Source organism: Furipterus horrens, unplaced genomic scaffold, assembly GCF_987537825.1.
Source record: "Furipterus horrens unplaced genomic scaffold, mFurHor1.1.pri manual_scaffold_7, whole genome shotgun sequence".
Classification (NCBI taxonomy): Eukaryota; Metazoa; Chordata; class Mammalia; order Chiroptera; family Furipteridae; genus Furipterus; species Furipterus horrens.
This window is the reverse complement of record NW_028327177.1, coordinates 135816047-135836259: the sequence shown is the minus strand read 5'-3', so window position 1 is coordinate 135836259 and position 20213 is coordinate 135816047. Positions and strand designations below refer to the sequence as shown.

Sequence of the window (20213 nt, the reverse complement as noted above, 5' to 3'; positions counted from 1 at the left end):
TTACAGTACCTGCCAGAAAGGAAGGGCCAGTTAATCGACACGTGAATAAGCTGCACACACCATCTGTCCGGGTAAATTCACATGATGTTCCGCCAAACTGTGCGGATTTCCAGATGCCCAGTCAGTACAATTGTGGCAGTTAATCGTACCATTTAAGCTGAATGTGGCCTCACCCCTCCAAACTAAGTCTAGTAGGTGGATCAATTTGAAATTGTCTCCTAAATTGTCTCTGTCCTTCTACCGCGTTTGTGTACTCCCAGGGGCACTTCAAAATAAACTTTCTTTGTTCAAAAATTCATCTGCTCTCAGCCATTATTTCTCAACCATTAAATCTAAAACAAAACAAAACAAAACAAAAATTCAGCAAGTTACCAGCTATTCAAGTGTGGATACATTTTTTCGTAACACCTTGTATTTGTGATATAATTGGACTTCAGGGTTACTCAGCTGCATTCTGGTATATAGGATTCCTTTAAGGGGCTGGAGAAAGGCAAGATTCTGAGTTTTTATTTTTATTTTTTCTCACTATATCATAAGTTTATATTGTTTGTTTGTTGCTTAGTGAACACCCTGGGAAGGAATGAGTTGGGGAGCACCAACCTAATGCTAAATTTTATATTTCCCTGGTCTTTGCCACGATCCACAGATAAATACTTGACTGTGTAGACTGTTTTGTTACAATATAGTCATAAAGCTTAGAAATCGTTTGACATTATTTAACCTCTCTTTCAAAGATTCATTTGGAAAGACATAGCGTTGGGTTTAGCATGAAAGGATGTTGGAGCAGAGAAGACTCTTAGCATGAGTCTCCAGGCAGATCCCTTCTCCCCGGGAGTCCATTCCTGCATCCGTAACCTGCGGGGCTTTTTCTCCGGCTGCTGGCTTCCGGAGGAGCCCAGCCTGCACCTGCGTGGGGCAGCTGTTGCAAAATGACGCAGCTGGGTGCTCTGTCCCTCTCAGGAGCTGCAGAGGGAAGGCTTCCTGTCGTCATCACGGCCTTACACATCATGTTTCCAGCTGCCCGAGGCTTTATGCCCTTCTCTGCTGCCCTTGATGGATCTGGTGACAATGACTTGGCTGTTGCATCTCAGTCCTTTCTGTTGGCATCCATCTCCCTGGTGGAGCAGAGCCTACATTTTGTTGAACTTCAGAGCATGGTGACATGAAACACTTCAGAATTGAAGCTATATTAATTATTTATTCTGCTCCCAAGACAAGCTTCTGTGTCTCTGTGTGTTTTGTTTGGTTGTTAGACTTGTTACTTGTGCCCTGGAAGATGAGAGGCTAAGATTAGCCAATGAGACTGACGTAAAATAAAACCCAGTCCTCTGTGAATGGCATATATATGTCCCCAAAGCTCAGGGGCATTTCCTAGAGATCAGCAGCCTTTCCTCCTAAGCCCACGTAAACACAAGCTCAGGAGAGCTGCCGCCAGGGCCCATTCACTGTTACGCACGGGAACGGAAGGAAGGATTCCACGTCGGCCAGTCAGCCGGGAACTGCGCATCTAGTCATCTGCAACGCTCATCCAAGTTCACGTGCAGAAAGGGCTGGGACACCATCGCTCAGGATACTCACAGAGGGGAGCCCAGGCAAATGCAGGGCAGCAAGAAAGTAGAGTCTCAACATGTGTGCTCCATGGATCAGGCGGCAGTTTGGACGGCCTGGAGTTAAGAGGATTACTCGCTTTTCTGCTCCCTGCCTTTCAAGGGTGTTGTGGGTGAACCGGGGGCTAACAGGAGGCAGTGCCAACATGCGGGCACCAGAGCTGCTGTCTCTCTGAAGCGCCCCATGAAACGTTGGTCCGCATTTGGAGGGACCCAGTGGCTGGACAAATACTGGGTCTGTCAACTCACTTTTAGTACCAGATTGAGGCGAACAGCTGCCGAGTGATGCAGAGACCTTTGGATCTTGCACCTGCAGACAAGGGCTTATACCCTGGACTCAGCCCTACCACGCGCACTGTTCCTTCTCCAGGAAATCCATCTGCCCCTCCTCCTTCCTCTCCAGCCTTGCCCCCTCCTTCGCTGATCTCGCTTCATGCTTAGTACTCATCCTGATTTCTGATTTTCTTTTTGAGTTGCATGAGGAAAATCCAATGAAGCCATCCTGACTTGGAAGCTCTTAAAGCTGAAGCTCTTTTATTGGGAAGCGCATTACTTATTAGTTAGAAGTGACAAAATGCCGTAGCCTTCCCTTTCCCATCCCCCCGCTTCCTTATCCCTGAGCTCCAGGGACTTCCCGGGGGCTGGTGGGGCTGCTGCTTTGGTGCGGAAACCATGGACGTGACCAGGTGGGCGTGAGTTTTGGAAACCCAACATATAGCCAAGACCCTCCATAGGTATCTGTCCCAGAATAGATATTGAAGAGGAGGGTCAGGTTTCAGCTTTTGTCCCCAAGGCCCTTAGGAGATGGCCCTGCCTGGCTTGGCGTAAGATATTAATGTGAGCTTTCAGTAGCTCCCCCCAACATCACAAAAATGGGACCAGCCAGTCTGTGGCCACTTTTTCCCTTGGTCCATCTCCCGGCTCGACTGGAGTCTCTTTTTTCTTGTTTGCCTAGCGCGTGCCCTGCTTACGCCCTGTGGGTTTCCCAATCTCTCCTCCCAGGCCTTTTCCCGGCACACGACCCCTCGCCCCTCCCCATGGTTGTCCAGCATGACCAACATTAACACTGCCCAGTTGATGCTTATATCTAGAGTGTCTTCTAGTTCCAGCCAAAAATTTTTTTTTTAATGCCAGTAAGGACACAGATATTATCTAGGACATGAAAAATTCCTGAGATTCCTTTTTTTCCCATGGCAACCAATTTATTCCCCAAGATGGTACAGCTTCTATCATCGTGTGGCCAAAAGGGAGCTTATTAAATGTTCCAAAATGATTATATAACTTATTATCTAAGTAGAGTCTAAGAAAAGGAGCACTGATTGCCCTCAATGGACATGGAGAACAGACACGTGACCATGCATAAAATACCAGGAGCAGCAAATTCCTGGGTGACTGACAAAGAGCTCGGCTGCCTTGTGCTGCTGACTTGTAAACTAGCTCATGTACGTGTTTGCAGGTCCCCTGATGTCTGATGCATAACCTCAGAATAACTTATTGGAAAAAGATGCTCCTTGTTTAAAATTTAACTCTGTGAGATGGCCAGACTCTTCCAGCTCTCTGCAACAAAAAGTGATTGAAAAAATCTTGTCTGATCCAGAAAGTCTTTGCTTGGGGGGCCTGGGGCATCTGGGGGGTCAGTAGGCATTATGTTGAGGGATTCCCATTTCCTCAGGACAGCCCGCTCACCCTTTGCTGTTCAGGGATGGGAGCTGACCTACGAAGGAAGGCGGTAGGTCAACCCAATCTGCAGCTCCAGGGCACGGTGCTCCTAGCGCTTCTCCAGTGTGTGCAAAGCCTTACCCAGTTTAAACATTGCCTCCTTGACTCTGTGCACCCCAGTGGGGGTTTTAGAATTGTGAGGGCAAAGCAAGGCAATGGGAAAGGGATGCATTTCTGCATTAAAGTCCTGGCCCTACTCCTTCTGTTCCTTTCTTGGGGCTTCTTTATTTTTTATTTTTTATTTTATTTTCAAAGGAGACAACTAGAAAGGTCTCTTAAGAGTCTTCCAAAGTCTGGTTGTGGAAGATTCTTGCATTGCTCCAGGTTTGCCAGTTGGTTTGGGGCAGGACAGGAGCTCTTATCGCTTCTCAGCCCAATTTGCTTTCTACTTACTGTACTTTACCCACCTCGAAACCCTGGGTCAGAGTGACTTCTAGCCAATTCCCACTAAACTCTTACTCCTGCAAGATTTAATAGTACCTCTTTGAGGCAGGAACCACAAGTATCAACACCTGGTAAACTCCCCTTGCAGAAAGGAGGCGAACTCCCGCAGTAAAAGCGAGCTGTAATTGAAAATGTCTTGTGGTAATTGTATGTATTGATCTTTCCGTTCGTTTCCACCGTATGTAATATTTTCTTTCTTTAGAATGGGATATTTATATTTGTGAGCAATTATCGTTAATGGAGAGTCCCATTAAAACTGTGTCAACATCTTTCAGATCTTTGGGAGTGCATATTTTCCATGCTGATGTAAGTGCTTCGTGAGTCCTTGACAAATATTTAGCATGTGAGAGATTTTATGCATTTAAAGTAAAAGCATCTGAATTTACCATGTATGGCAAACATTATTCAAAAGTAAATAGATACCCGTGGAAAACTTTTGGAGGAAAATAATTTTTGTGGTTCTGTTTCACATCGTTATACGGCAAATTTTAGATGCTCAATAAATATTTGATTGCTTAATTGAAGGCGGTTTCTAGTTACGGACAAGTTAACTTCTTGAAGGAGAATCCAGCAAGCCTTATATCCCTTCGTCAGCTGTATTCATCCACGTGCCTTTGAGCAAGATTATCCTTTTGTTCATTTACCAGAGGCCCCTGGGGCTGTGGCTGTAAGTCCTAACCCTGCCCTCCGCGGGCTCGCACCAGGTGAGGAATGGATGAATCAACAGTCGTGGTACGTGTGGCAGGTAGGCGCTGTGATGAAGGCGGGCGCAGCATGAAGACTGTCCAACAGAGAAGGGCGGGTCCCCCCGCGCCCCGTGGCCTCCAGCTTCAGCAAATGGCATCTGGCCTGAATTTCAAAGAGCAAACGTTAGTTTGCCAAGGCTTCATTTTTGTGAGGTGATGATGGCGGTGGTTGTACTTTGGGACAGTGGCGGGATGCCGGGACAAGGCAGGAGTGTGTCTGGATGCACACGTGTATTTTCTCGCTTGTCCCCCCTGCTTCGGGCCTGTGCTGAGCTCAGGTAGCAGGTGCAGGGCAGACTGGCCTTCACCGTCTGGGCAGACTCAGTGCAGGGCGCAGTCCGTTCCCGGGGACGCCGGTCCTGGCAGCTTCCCTTTGGCTCCGTTGCCAGGGTTCTCCCCACTGCGCCTGCCTCGAGGCACAGGGTCCGGTCGGGAGCCAAGAGGATGGAAGCTTCCTGCTAGAAGCCTAAATAACACGCAAGGACAGGGCTGGGAAGGCGCAGGGACACAGCTCACCTGGCAGAGGGTGCTGCGCGAGGACGGGAGTCCTAAAGCAGGCCTGGCATGCTGGCGGGCACGTGGTGCCAGGAGCTCCAGACCCTTCCTCTGTGCCGGCCGCAGCGGGTCCCTAAGAACAGCTTGTGCTGTCGGCCAGGGGCCTGCACAATCTGTCAGTCAAATTTAAAAATAATCGGAAGTCATTTCTCTCATGTCCTTAACCAGAAAGATGGAGGCCTTCAGATGGTGGTGACCCAAGAGAAAGAAGGGCCTTAATTCTTTCCTCTTTCCTTTTTTTTTAAATTCTCACCCGAGGATATGTTTACTGATTTTAGAGAGAGAGGAAGAGAGGGCGTGAGAGAGAAACATCAATCAGTTGCATCCCGCATGTGCCCTGACTGGGGATCGAACCTGCAGCCTTTTGGTGCACAGGATGATGCTCCAACTGAGTGAGCCACCCAGCCAGGGAACGAAGGGCCTTAATTCTGTTCTCCTAGGCATGTAGGGCAGGAGAGCTGCACGTCTGGTCTAGAGATGGGAGAATAGCTTTCGAGTTCTCCTTTAGCTGCCTCCAAGCCTGCTGCGTCCCCAGACACCCTGACGACAGGGCAGAGGAGCTGTCTGACTGCTTCGCAACTGGCAGAACAGACGTCCGGTGGCAGTTACCCCAGCCCCAACTCCGTCACACCCCAAACAGTCCCACTTTGGACCCCCAAATTTTGACCTTCCCAGGAAATCCTGTACATATACTTATGAGGTAAATGAGTGACTTAAGGTTGGTGTGTGCCCTTTTAGTTCAATTCAGTTCATTCCCATCCTTGTTCCTCCTCCTGAGGGGGCAGTATGTGGCTCAAAAAGTCATGAGAAGATTTCCAGAACCACGAGGTGTCATTTCTCTGGGACTGAAAGCATCAGCATGGCAGTGCGCTTGCTTCTGCCATCTCCTGGCTCTGTGACCTGCCCTCCCTCAGGCCTTGGAACCCACTGGGGGTCTGGACACAAACTGGACTGTGGGAGGCAGCTCTCCACTTCCCCACCCCCGCCGCCTTGGGTCTACCGTGGACTCGAATGTACTCCCCAGGCCTGTGGCCCAAGATCTGAGCCACAGGAATGGAGACTAGTCTCTGCTAGGTTAGAGCCAGGAGGAGCGGTCAGGGGAGTGAGGCTGGGAGCAGCAGCTCCATGAGGACATCGAGGTGGCTCTAGCCATCTTAGGCAGAGGGCAGATTCACGAGGGGCTCCGTGGAGACCCAAGGGGACCTGGTGGGTGGTTGGATTTGGAGACGAGACAAAGATGGTGCCTGGGTAATTCCCAGATTTAGGGCTGGGTGGTTGGGCAGGCTATAGGCTGTTCATTGCAGCAGGAAACGGAAGAGGAGGGCCATGGAGATGACGAGGTCACCTTAGAGTCCATGGAGTTGGAGCTGCCTGTGGGACAGCCTTGTGAAAAGTCAACAGTACGGGAAAGGGTCCTCTTCCCCTCCAGTGCTTTCATTTCCTCTGAGTCCTCTGCATCTGCAGGCGTCCAGTCCCCGCGGGGAAGGGAGCTTCTGAAAGGCGGGGGGGGGTGGGGGCGCGGGGGGGGTTCACCCCGCTGTGTCCTGCAGCAGCGCCCATCCTGCAGGGCGGTCATCTGTCCCTGAAATGTGCCCCAAACATGTGTTTACTAGGAGGTGCGATGGGTTCATTTCTAAGAGCTTGTAGATTTCACGTACACAACACTCTGCAGCCTCCCGCTCTTCGTTCTCTCGGTGGTTCCTAACCTCCTTAGGATTGGCTTGTTGTCTTTTGAATTATGGCCCATAGCCTGGGCAGCAGAGAGTTGCCATGGCCCGTTTTTGCTTCTGATCATTGAAGGTTACTTCCTACCTCTGCCTAACGTGTTCTCTGGGCACGTCTTCTTGTGCCGTTTATGTCTCCTGATATTATGTAGAATAAAGTCTAGTGCTCTGTTTACAGTGAGACCCCTTCGCGGGGGTGGGATCGTTTCTTGGTCGCGTTTCCTTGCTGTGCCCTTGGTATTTCAGAGCTGTCCTCTCTAAGCTCGGAAGTAATTAGTTTTGAGAAGGCTGATTCTTCAGGGTCCAGTGCTCGCCTGCCTTTCATTTGCTGAAGCTGCTGCACATTTTAATGAAGCTGTTTCATCTAGGTTGCCAAACACTAGGATTTTGCCGCTTCAATTCTAATTATCTCTCCCGGCAAACGCTATGTTTTATTAGAACTCTCGAGGGCTCTGTTTATTAAATGTCCATACACCATGACGTCAGGCACACAAATTAGGTCAGATGTGTTTTATTGACGGCTTTATGGATGAAGGAGTTAAGTATTTTCTTCATAATCTTAAAGTGCATTGGGGTGGCCTCCTGGGGCTTTGTGGGATGTCTCTCACGAGCTCAGCTCCCTTCCTCACCTGCCAGCCAATGCTGTCTCTTAGTGTCTGAGGGATGTGGCTGCTCATGGCGGCTCTAGGACGTATTCTCATTCTTTGGGGGTAATATGCTCCTTCCTTCCTGTAGTTGTCTAATACTTACACCGTGCTTCCTGGGTTGTGTGTCTTCAGCAAAGTGATATACAGGGTGGGCAAAAGTAAGTTTACAGTTGTTCGTATGGACAGTAGTACAATAAAACTACACAAGTAAACTCCTTTCACATGCTCACAACTGTAAACTAACTACTTTTGTCCCATGCTGTATATTTCTTTTAAAGATTTTATTTATTTATTTTTAGAGAGAGGGGAAAGGAGGGAGAAAGAGAGGGAGAGAAGCATTGATGTGTGAAAGATACATCTATCTGTTGCTTCTCTCACGCTCCCAACTGGGGACCTGGCCCTCAACCCAGGCATGTGCCCTGACTGGGAATTGAACTGGTGACTTTTTGTTTCGCAGGTTGGCATTCAATCCACTGAGCCACACCAGCCAGGGCCCACCCTGTATATTAAAGGGCTCTTATGAAGCCAGGAGGTCCCAGTGGTGGTGGCACAGGCTGGGCACATTGTGGCATGAAAGGAGGGAGGGGAACATGACAGCAGCAGCGCCCAAACAGTATTTTTTTTGCTTCTTTCTACTCCCTGCTCTGGACTGCTTCAAACCCCTCCCAGGTAACCCTGTGAGTCCTTGGGTGCTGCAGGTACACCTGGGGTGTGGTGACTGACAGCCCCCCCTTCTCCCCTGCGGTGTTGCTGTGGTCCACAGGGAGAGCTGGATGGTGATGGGGGGCGTGGCTTCTGCCATCCCACACACTGAGCCCCAACTTTGCCATTGAAGAGCTGGGGGAGCTTTCACAAGTAACACTTCACTAATCAGTGTCCTTATCTGTAAAATGGAGGAACTGTAGCCACTTCAAGGTTTTTGTGAGCATTAAATGAGATCATACAAAGGTATGTCCGGAAGTCCAGCCATTGTTAACAGAACAGGAATGGTTTGCGCAACATTGATGTGACCTGGCAGCCAAGGAGAGTAGACTGGAATGTGCATGCATGAACAGTGATGACTTCACTGTACCAGTCAGTGGGAGTGGTAGATGCCACTGAGTGAGCATGTGTACTGTGTGGCCCTCACATTCAAAGTGACTGAGTAAGTAGAGCAACGAATCTGCATCAAATTTGTGTTAAGCTTGAACATTCCTCCACATAAACTATTCAGATGGTTTAGAAGACCGCAGCTCTGGGCAACTGGTGATTGGCAGCTTCATCACGACAATGCTCTCGTTCCTGCATCACGTCTCAGGCAGAGATTTTTGGCAAAACATCAAATCATGCCAGTGACTCAGCCACCCTACAGCCCATATTTGGTGCCCTGGGACATCTTTTGGCTTTTTCCAAACCTAAAATCACCTTTGAAAGGGAAGAGATTTCTGACTGTTGATGAAATTCAGGGAAATATGACAGAGCAGCTGATGGTGATTGGTAGACCTGTGTGAGGTCCCAAGGTGCCTACTTTGCAGGGGACTAAGGCGTCATTGTCCTATGCATGATGTTTCCTGTTTCTTGTATCTTCTTCAATAAGTGTCTCTCTTTTTCGTATTACATGGCCGGACAGACCTCACATAGATAAAGTGCTTGGGGCCCAGTTCACGGCACACAGTACCACGTCAGTAAACCGTCAGCTCTGTCTCGTGGTGCCCGGGCCCACGTGGCTGCTCTGCTGTGGCCTGCCCAATCAGCGCTGGAGCTGCGGGCCCCGGGGCCCCTGACCCTGCCAAGGACCCTGGTCAGGCTCATCCCTTGCTTTCGTCTCCTCTCATACTGTTTCCCTTGCATGTGTTGGGGCACCAGCGGTGTGGGATTCTTATCTTATTAATGAGCCAAGAAGGTTGGGGGAAAAAAAAAAGGTGTCAGGATCTCGGGTAGCCTTGTGGGATGGTGCTTTCACTCTGGGGCGCAGGCGTACCTTGAGCAGCAGGAGCTGTCCCAGAGGAGCACCTAATGGAGCTTCCCCTCCTACTCTGGCCTGTGGTCTCTGCCCCAGACTGTGGCTCCCTTTTCACTTTCATCCGTCTTCTCCATGTGCCCAAGACCAACTCTGTTTTCTCGTGTTTTCCCCTTCGTATAATCCCCCACTCTGACTTGAAGAAGTAACTGCGATGTTTTCCGATGCATCCTTTTCCCCGTAGGCTAATGTGGTTGCGAAACAGCAAGAGCAAATCTTACTAAATTTGCTAAGAGAAATGAAATTCCACGATTTGATGCCAGTTAACGGAAGTTAATTTCTATTCACGCCTCCCCGACTGCTCTTCTCATGCCTTTTGCGTTCCTTCTGGAGAAATGGTGACCCAGGCCCCAGCAGGGGCTGCCTTGGTTCTCTTACATCGTCCCCTTGAGCGCGGACAGTGACTCTGGTCCGTGGTCTCCCTCCTCTCCACTGTGTAAGAAATATACACAGAGGGAAGAGTAAGTAAATATAAGACTATAATTTTTATAAGCCTCACTATTGTGAGGAAAGTTCACAGTCTGTGGTTTGAAAACCAACAACAAAGAAGCTAAAATACTAGTGTTCAAAAAAATTTTTTAAAATTTACTTTCCATTTACAGTTGATACACAGTATTAATTGTACATGCAATTTCAGGTGTGCAGCACAGTGCTTTGGCATTTTTATATGCTACGAAGTGATCTCCCCATTAAATCTCGTCCCCACCTGGCACCGTACATGGTTATTACAATGGTATTGACTATGTTCCCTGTGCTCTACTTAATCATGCGACTGTTTCTATAACTGGCAGTTTGTATTTCTTAATCCCTTCACTTTTTTCACCCAGTCCTCCATCCCGCCCTTCTTTCTGGCAACCGTCAAAGGCTACAGTTGAAAAGGAACCATATCTCCCAGTCGGGCCACAGGATTATTGATTTCCCGTCTTTATCCTCTGCATCAGGTATTTTCTCCCGAGCACTTGCAGGGTAGCAGAGGCTTTTGTAATCAGGGCGCACCGTGGCCGTACGCGCCTCTGCAGATGGAGCCATAGGGCGGCAGAGGCCTTCATTCTGCTCTGTTCTGGGACCCCAGGCCAGGCATCTCTGAACCTAATGGACTGGGGTACCACTCTGGGTTCTCAGTATTCAGGGGTAATGGAGGTTCGGAAAGTTGGCTTTTGTACAGAGGAGGTGCCTACATCGATCAGTGGCACTCACCCTGTGAGTACAAGGAAACAGCGATGCATTGACTTCACAACGAGCCCACAGGACTGCCAAGAGCATCATGGAAAAGGTGCGCTTAATTATTAAAAGGTGTCTATCGCAGGACATCGATCTGTCTCCAGTAAGCTTACAGGCTGGTCTTTGAACAAGGAGTCGTATGGGCTATTTCACCGAATGGGACAAAAAGCAAAGATTTATGAGCTGCTTTTCTTCACAAAAATAGGTTTTCCATGTATCGTTAGTTACTTTATCATGAGTAACATGTGTCATGTTGGGGCTTATTAATCACCCTTTCCTTCCAACTAACTGTGAGAATAATTAGATGAAATTGGTGGCAGACCATCGCTTCCACATTAATCTTCGTAAGCTGGTGTCAGTGAAACAGTCAGACATGTGTTTCTAAAAGAACGTGTTTCGAAAGAATGTTAGAAATCTTTAGGTATTGGTATTTGGAAAGCAGACCCCTCATCTCGTATCGAGAAAAGACATAGGTGAGACTCAGGACCTCGTGTGGCTGTCATCGGTGTGAGGGACATGTAGTTTCAGAGCCAGGCGCAGCGTTGGTCCTTCTGTCATATTTGGAAACCACGTGTCCCTCAAGAGACTCCTGTCTGCTCTGCTGCCCGTCCTCACTCTGTGACCTGGGTTATTGGAGCTTCTGCCATCTAGAGCATGACCGGTCATTGGAGCAGAGAGAGAGAGGATGATAAAGCCCACACTGGCCCTTCAAGCTTCTGCCCCAGTGAGGTTAACTGGCCAAAGCAAGTGTCATGGTCATTTCTAATGACAAGTGGGCAGGAAGTGACCACCTACTGCATACCCAGGAGAGAGAAGTGGCAAATTTGTATACATTTGTAATGAGTAACTCAGTGCCAAAAACGGAAAGCTGGTTCCTTGAAAAGACCAATAAGATAAGGCAAAGCTTTGGTGAGTCTGATCAATGAGAAGGAAGGAGGGGCAGCGTAATTGGTGACGTGAACAGGTTCAGAGAAGATTTGTGAGGATACCAGAGAATGTTGCGAATAATTATACGTGCGGAAACTTGCACATTTTAGATGCTTTGCTAGGAAATGGAGATAAACAAAATTAGGTCAAGGTTAGATTCCTGAGAGGTTTTTCAAAATATATTTAAAGACCTACTGGTTGCCCTGGCTGGGTGACTTAGTCAGTTGGCACATTGACCTGTGTACCCACAGGGCTGCGGGTTCGATCCTGGTCAGGGCAGGTATGGAGGGCAACCAATCGATGTTTCTCTCTCACATCAATATGTCTCTCTCTCTCTTTCCTCCCCCCCTTTCTCTCCTTCTAAAATCAATGAAAACATATCCTTGGGTGGAGACTTAAAAAAAAAAGAGATTTACTGATAAAACTACAGCGAGCCCAGTTGCTTTTATTAGCGAGTTCTACCTAGTCTCCCAGAAACAGAAATTAGATGCTCCATTACCATTTGGGAAATAAAACAGATGGGCAGGGCTGGCATGAAATGGGTCCCCAAATCAGGTGAGGATGTCACTCAGAGGTAGATAACATTTAACAACTGTGATGCAACTATCCTACAACCAATTAGCTAACAGACCCTAGTAGTGTATTAAAAGAATAAATGCAAATCTGTTCAAACGCCACCTTCTTTAGGAGATATGCCTTACCTGCCTTGTTTAAAATCACCGCCTTTCCCTGCGGCGCTCTCAGACCACTCCATCCTGTTTTCCCCTGTCACACGCACCGTCACCTTTTAATGTGGCATGCGATTATCTCCTGTGTGGTTCACTTCTCCCTGTGCTACAAGGTAAACTCCACAAGGGCAGGACAGGGTTTCTTGTTGTTGTTTATTTTTTTTGTTGTTGTTCACTGATAAAGTCAAGTACCTAGAACAGTTGGCAGTCAGTAAATACAGGGTAGGGCCAAAGAGGGCTTCTAGTTGTTTGTATAGAAACTAAATAATACAATCAATGGTAAATAGTAAATGATAAATAATAGTACAGTCAGTAAGTAAATAATAAATGCAATCAATAGTAAGTAAGTAATAATGCAATCAATAGTAAGTGAATAATAATACAATCAATAGTAAGTGATACAACTGTAGATCTAGTTTGGTTTTACCCTGCATTTGTTGCAAAAATGAATTCATTTTAGTGCCACATGGGACCCTAGAACAGAAGAGGACATTTGTGGAAAACATGACATTTGAATGAGGTCCGTAGTTTAGTTATTAGGATGAAACTGGTATTAATTCCTTAATTTTGATAAATGTGCCCTGGTTAGGTAAGATGTTAAGATGAGGAAAAGCTGGGTGAAGGTATATGGAAACTCTATATTAGTTTTGCAAGTCCTGTAAATGTAGAATGTTTTCAAAATAATTTTATTGAAAAGATGTTACTCCCTGTTCTACGATGTTACGTGTTGGGAGAGAGCAAAACTCACTCTCTCAGGTCCCAAGGGCAGCTCCTTACACAGAAGCTGACGCAGTCGGTCACATCCCACGCGAGCACCCATGTACTGCCGGCAGTACGGAAGTGTCCGTACCAGTCTCCTCTTTAAGTCGTTTTCTTCCAGGTGTGGTCTTCTAAGTTCCAAGTACTTGGTTTCTGGTCCCTGTGGCTCCTTTGTCACCTGCCTAGGCACAGAGGACTGTGTGGCGGTCCTGCAGCTCCTGGGCAGGGGCTGCGTGCAGCTGTGCTGGGGCTATGAGCGGTTCTGGCTGCCTCCCAGCTCACGTCACTCACCGAGGGGGCGGGCCTTAATGCAGGGCACCTGCCTCCTTCACATGCCCGGGTAACAGTGGCACCTCGTGCCAAGAGTGAAGGGGCGGAGGTCGTTTGATCATTTGTCTTTTTTATGATGTAGTTGAATGTCTGCATAGTTACAGTGAAACCCGGCATCTCTTGCAGGAACATCAGGAGAACATTCTGGGTAACACCATGCAGAGCGTGATTGCGCTGCTCCACAATCTGGTTGCCTGCAAAGATTCGAACATGAAGCTGCTTTATGAACAAGGTAAGTGCTTGTTAGAATTTGCTTCAATTCTGTTGAGTTTTGCATCTTTGTAAGTTTCCTCACCTTACCTAGGACGGGATCAAGAAGTACTCTTTAAAGCTGATCAGCCAAAATAGATGTTTAAGAACCTATAAATCATATTACCAGCCAAAAGGGGAAGTGTGACTAGACTGTGATAGCATCTCTGCATTAATTTATTTTCTACACAGCACAAAGTAAGTAGGCAGAGCTGAAGGAGGATAATGCAAAAATGGAAGTAGAAGCATAGTATTTAGTATTCAGACTAACACATATTTGGTCAAAAGCACATTGGGAAATGAGACTGGATGCGTTGAGGGTGACTTGACTTTGCGTCTTATACATATCTGCAATATTGCTATTTAAAATTCTTTTAAAGATTTTACTTTTTAAGAGCAGTTTTAGGTTTTAAACAAAGTCGAGGGGCCAGTACAGAGGTTTCCCATATAACCCTCACCTCTCCACTGATAGAGGATATCTTGGTATTACCACAGAATCTGTCCTTTTTTCCTAGTTAAGGAAGTACTCATCTATTTAACTTTTATCTTTTGAAAGCAAGAACAAATAATTACTTTTGTTAAGCTTTTTCTGGCCCCTATGGAAATAAGCAAATTATTTTTCCTTGGATCTAGTTATGTGCTGGATTATGTTTAATAGATTATATAATGTTAAACCATCCTAGCATTTGAGTCAATTGCCACACTTAATCATGATATATTATTCTTTAACTGTGCTACTAAAGTTCTTTGCTAAATTTTTTCAGGATTTTTTAATTGCGATTTATAAGTGTGATCCGGTCTATAGTTTTATTTCTTATTTTGGATAGAATACATTTTTTTTTGCTAGATTTTGGTGTTAACCCTAAATTGCTTCCTTACAAAAAAGGAGGTTTTTCCTCTTTCTGTAGTTCTGGAACAATTCAAGAATCACTGAAATTACCTATTCCTTAAAAGTTCAGTAGACTTTCTTCTGGCTGGTGCTGTTTCTTGGAGGTAAAGTTGTAGTGGTAGTTCTTTAACACTTTTCTCTATTTCTACAAAGATAATAAATCCTTTTACCTTTTTCTATCTCTTATAGAGTCAGTTTTAGTAATCTGAATTCTCCTGGAAAGTTTTGATTTCATGCACACTTTCAACTCTGTTGCCCGAGAGCTGGGATGAGTAGGGTGGCCTCTGGAAGGGGAGGAGCACATGCTCTTGCCGTGCAGACGGCAGGAGATTGTGGACGACCCAGGAGGTCGGAGCTTCTTGGGACGGCATAAGTAGGGACAAAGTGCGTGATGCGTCCAGAGGGTCTTAAGGCTGAGGATGGTGGTCAGACTGTGAAGCGTGGTGGGGTGAGGAAGGGTAGTGGGATTCCAGGAGTACACAGAGCCTGGGAACTCCTTGTCCCTGCTAGTGGGGGGAAGAGGGAAGGCGAGGGGACAGATGGGTGGCCCCGGGGTCAGCAGAGCAGCCTCAGTCCAGTCTCCAGAGATGAACGCCAGTCTGACTCGCCATCGTACCCTACGGCCCCCCACACAACTCAGCTGCTAACTGTGTGGGCTCATTTGGTTTCCCCCGAAGTTGGGTAAAGGTCCAAAGGGTGTTTGCAGACCCAGTGTGTGTGTGTTAAGGTTCCCGGAGTGTGAGGCGTCGCTGCTGACTGGCTACTCATATAGGCTGGGATGGAGACAGTTGGTTCGAATGAAGTCTTCTTGCTGATCTTTACTTTGGATCGGTTCTGGTTCAGAAAGTGGTTTGCATATTCATTACGGTTCATGCCGAAGGAAATTCTTATACCAAACATACAGAGCTATTCCTACCGTCGATACTTTAAAAATCGCCGCCGTCTAAGTGAGCCGGAATAGAGATGAAGAAGTATTGTCAACAGAAAGGATTGTTCCTGCCTTCCCGTAGCTCGGGTCCCACACCGGCAGTCCGTGGCAGGATGGATTCAGAGCACACGTCTCCCCCTCGCCTTTAAATATCTCTGCAGTCGGTCCATCAACCCCTGCTCTCCGTGTGGCGGTCCTGTCGTGGTTCCTGCTGCCGGCCCTGGCCCGTGGAACCTGCAGGTGGTGTGAGCGCCCGGGAAGTAGCCCCAGAGAGGGGGAGAGAGCTTCAGCCATGCCCTCGTGTGCCAGTCTCCATGGGACCGCGCGCGTGGACCAACAGGGCGTGGGTGATTCTGAGTCAGCCTCCAAAGGGGAAGAACTTTTTAGAAAACCTCAACCAATTCATTTCACTTCCATTTTCCCCTTTTCTGTATGGATAAAGCCAATGTATGAGAACAACCCTATCAAAGTCAATCACAGAGAGCATTTGCCTTGAGTGTAAGATGAAGTTCTAAGTGGTAAAGCTTGTGGCAGGTAACGGGCAGCATTTTCCTTTCTTAGACTCCAGTGAGACTGGGAGATCATACACTCAAGGGCCACCGCACAGCGTCTGCCACCTGGTAGGCAGGCCACAAGTCCACAGACTTGGATAATTCCTCATTGAGACATATCACCAGCACACAGCTGCATGATGCAACCCAGGTTTTTTGCCTTTGAGTGTTCATTCTTTTTAAATGACCATTTAAGGAGAGAATTATAAAACAAAGACAGACCTTTTGTTTATATTTGAAAACTATCAGGTATTATCATCTGAAAGCTGGCTGCTGGCCTGCCCCCATGCGCTGACCTTTCCATAATGGATAGTAATTCCAGCTTCAGTTTTCCCAGCAGAGATGTCAGAGTAAATGGATCTGCATGACGCAGGGCACACAGCAGCCCCCCAAACGTATCCCACCCCCGCCCCTGCCCCCCACCAAAGAAGCATTCAGAGAAATTGTGTGTCTGCGCTGGTTTAAGGTGGGTTAGAAATCAAAATACTCACTTCCTACTGGGCTTATTATAAAACTGCCTAAATTGGTGTTTACTCAAGAGACCAGAAAATCACTCTGAGTTGCTGGGGCTTTGAAGTGTCCTTGATTGATAGCTCTTTTAGATTTTTTACTTGTGTGAATAACATTCAAAATAATGTCGTACAGGAGGGGTTGGCAAACTTTTCCTGTATCGGACCAGATAGGAAATAGTTTAGGTTGGTAGGCCATGTGGTCTTTGTTACCCCTCAATACTGCCAATATAGTGGGAAAGCGGCCACAGAGAATCTGTAAAGGAATACACGTGAAAGGGTTGTCTTTTTCATTATGACCATTCTAATGGTGTGAAGTGATAGCCCACGTGGTTTTGTGTTTCATTTGTCTAATGGCTAATGATGTCGAGCATCTTTTCATGGACTTATTGGCTATCTGTGTATCGTCTTTGACGAAATGTCTGTCCAGATTGAGTTGTCTTTTTATTATTATAGAAGTTTTTTGCTTGAATTTTTTAAAATTCAAATTTAAAAAATTTCAAATATTTTAATTGCAATGCTGTCTACTAGGAATTTCAGAGATGATTTGTGAGGGGCTGACCTTGAGAACTGGGAATGCTGGAGTAGGAGATAAGAGAATTCCGATTTACTTTTTATTATAGCACCAGCCAGAACGGTCACGTTCGGGCGCTAGTCTTCTCACACCGCTCCCCGCACCGGCTTTACACTGCTTGCAGGAGCAGGACTGGAGTCACTGATGACATACGGTCCTTATTTCACGTCACGCACGTTTTCCTCTGCTGTCCGGGTATAGTGTGTGCACCTGATCTCAGTTTCTGTCACGTACTGGGCTTCCTTCTGCCCCACGCCTTCCCACGCACCATCCCCATCCTGCTTACCATGCTACTTCCTCCAGAGCTCAGCTCAAACTCCACGTTTTCTCCAGGAGGCCCTTCTTGGCAGCCCATACTCTCTTGTTGCACTGAACACGGTTGTAATTAAAATAGGAATTATGTCTCAATGGACTTGCCTCATAATTTTTCTGTGGAAGTTCTGACAAGCCCCCGGCTTCTTTTAGAACAGCAGATATAGAATTAGCTATTCAGGTTGAAGCTGACTTCATTTGTAGAATGTGGGAATAGATAGTCTCTCCCTGGGGAGTGAGTGAGTATTCAGTCTTTCTCTTCAGTTTAGCTTGTCAGAGAGTCACTTTTAATTGCCATTTTATTGGGCTGGCATTTTTTCTGGTGCATCCCCACATCTTGTGACCCAGATCTTTGAATCAATTATCTTTTCATCCATAGGCTTACCCAGTATACCAGTCTCAAATATATATATATATATATATATATATATATATATATATATATGTCATTAATGGATTAATATCCATGGCATCGGCTAGAAGGAAGGCCCCCTGGATACAGGAGCCTGCCTGTGCCGTTCACGGCTGAGTCCCACACGGGTCCTGGCGCAGGGCAGCTGCTCAGTCCACGTGCACTGGCCGGAGGAAGGAGCATGGCCGCTCCGTGCAGCGCTCATGTTCCTGCTCTAGCACAAGTGCTTGGCCTCTCCTCCCCTGCCCACGGTCTTGGCCACAGAACGCCCTGTCCCATACACACTGTCCGACTTCCGGCCTCACCTCTAGTGAGACGCTTTCTATGTTTCTTCCCGCAACGTGTATTGGGAATCGGATGTACGTAAGACATGACGCGATGGGCTCTTTTAAGGCCACCAAAACGGACACCATTGGGGCTGCTGACTGACTTTTCCTGCGTTCTCACCTGGGTTCTCACTCCTGGTGCCCTGCTGTCTGGTCTCCGGGGGACAGTTTTATCACTTGGAGGACAATGAAAACCACGGGCAGAGACTGGGACTGAGATCATAACCTCAGATGGAGCCAAGTGATTTTCAGACCTACAGACTTCTAACCAGGGATCTCATTTTTGGCTTCTTTCATTTTGTCCAACCTTAATTTTGAAAAATGGAGAGCCACGTGTCAGACAGATAGAAACGTCCACTCTTCCTTCTTTAATGTCTCACTGAGATGGAATGGCCTGCGTGTCGTTACCCGCCTTCCAAGTGTCTCCGCACCAGTGCTCGGCGAGGCTCCTTAATGTCTGAATTCTCTGAAATATCAAAGCCACGTTATCACGTATCAAAAAGGAGTTTTCAATATAAGAAAAGAGGAAGACATTTAACAAGCTTTTGACTAGGTCAGATTAAAAACGTGTTAAAAATAGGAAGGAGGGACATGTAACAGAAGGTGTGAAATGATAATAGTGTCAGGGAACAGTGCAGAACGCGTTCTGCCTCCTAAAAATACCTCAAAAGGGCTTCTGCAAGAACTTTGAAGCTGTGTTCCAGAAAAGAAGTTATAAGTCCATTACCGAGGGAAGAATTTGGGAAGTTCGCGTGTGAGTGGAATAGGTGGGTTTGAATCCTGAGTGTACAATTGGCTGAGGTCCTTTTTGGATCTTAATCTCTCTAGGATAATGATACCTGTATTTTATATATTTTTGAGGATTAAATGATAACATATGTAGATTTGTCATTTGTTATTAATAAAATTTGCCTAAGTATTTGAAATAAGCACTAAAAATAGCCAGGTGGTCCTCACATGGGATATGGAGGAGGTAGATCATTAGCGTGAGAGAAACGAAGCTGATCATATCAGCCATCGTAAATCAGTTGAACTTGATCACTCCAAAGAGGTTACAATGCAGAATACTGAAAACTCCACAAATATGATCTCAGAGCCATGAAAAGAAAATCATTTATTTGTGGGATTCTTTCTTTCCAGCTATATTGAGATACAATTGATGTTACGTTGTATAAATTGGTGTTGTACAATGTATTGATTTGGTGCACTTATTTATTGCAAAATCATATCACATCATGTAATTATAATTTTCTGTGGTACGAACGTTTAAGTACTACTCTCTTAGCGACTTTCAAGTGTGTAATACAGCATTATTAACTATAATCACCATGCTGTACACTAGATCTTCAGAACCTATTCATCTTATAACTGGAAGTTTATACTCAGAACGATTGTTCCTAAGAAGTTACAAAGAAATAAGGGTGTCTTAAGATTTTAGCATGGAAACGATCTCTGTTACCAAAAAAGGAATAGAAGATTTCAGAACTAGAGATAAGTACATTTGTCTTAACAAAAGGATGATGCTTTTAGTTTTTAGTGATTGAGAAACGGAGGGTCTCATCAGGGAAGCCCTGGAACCGTATTTAAGAGGCCCTGACAGGGATGAGATCTGGGAGACGGAAGCCAGGCACCTCTCGATCATACCATCAGAAAGGCTGAGTGTTTGGACAGAGGACCGTGTGGGGTTTGCTGTATGATAGTGAACACCTGGCGTCCCTGCTCAGTGGGTGGGTCACTCCGTGTCTGGCCCATTTCCTTAGCTTTCCCGGCTCCATCGCTCCCCTGGTGTTGAATCCTGTGTACCCAGCAGGCCGCAGTGTAAAATAATGAAGGCAAGGCTGCTTCTTAAGAACTCCAGCTAGAAGTGAAAGTATTTGCAAATCATCTGTCCGATAAGGGATTCACGTCCAGAACACACAAAGAACTCCTACAAGTCAACAACAAAAAACCAAAAAACCTTACTCAAAAATGGGCAAAAGACTTAAGATATACAAATAAGCCATTAAGCCCATGGAAAAATGCTCAACGTTGTGCCATTAAATGTCACTTTATACCTG

General features: G+C 46.5%; 1 protein-coding gene across 1 annotated transcript in view; it reads left to right on the top strand.

Annotated features, from left to right (window-relative positions):
* Positions 1-20213, top strand: part of ULK4 (unc-51 like kinase 4) — a 311468-nt gene that overhangs the window by 156654 nt on the left and 134601 nt on the right. The window contains exon 32 of the mRNA XM_090284953.1: positions 13533-13638. Coding sequence (XP_090141079.1) covers positions 13533-13638 — 106 coding nt within the window. The remainder of the gene's footprint in view (positions 1-13532; positions 13639-20213) is intronic.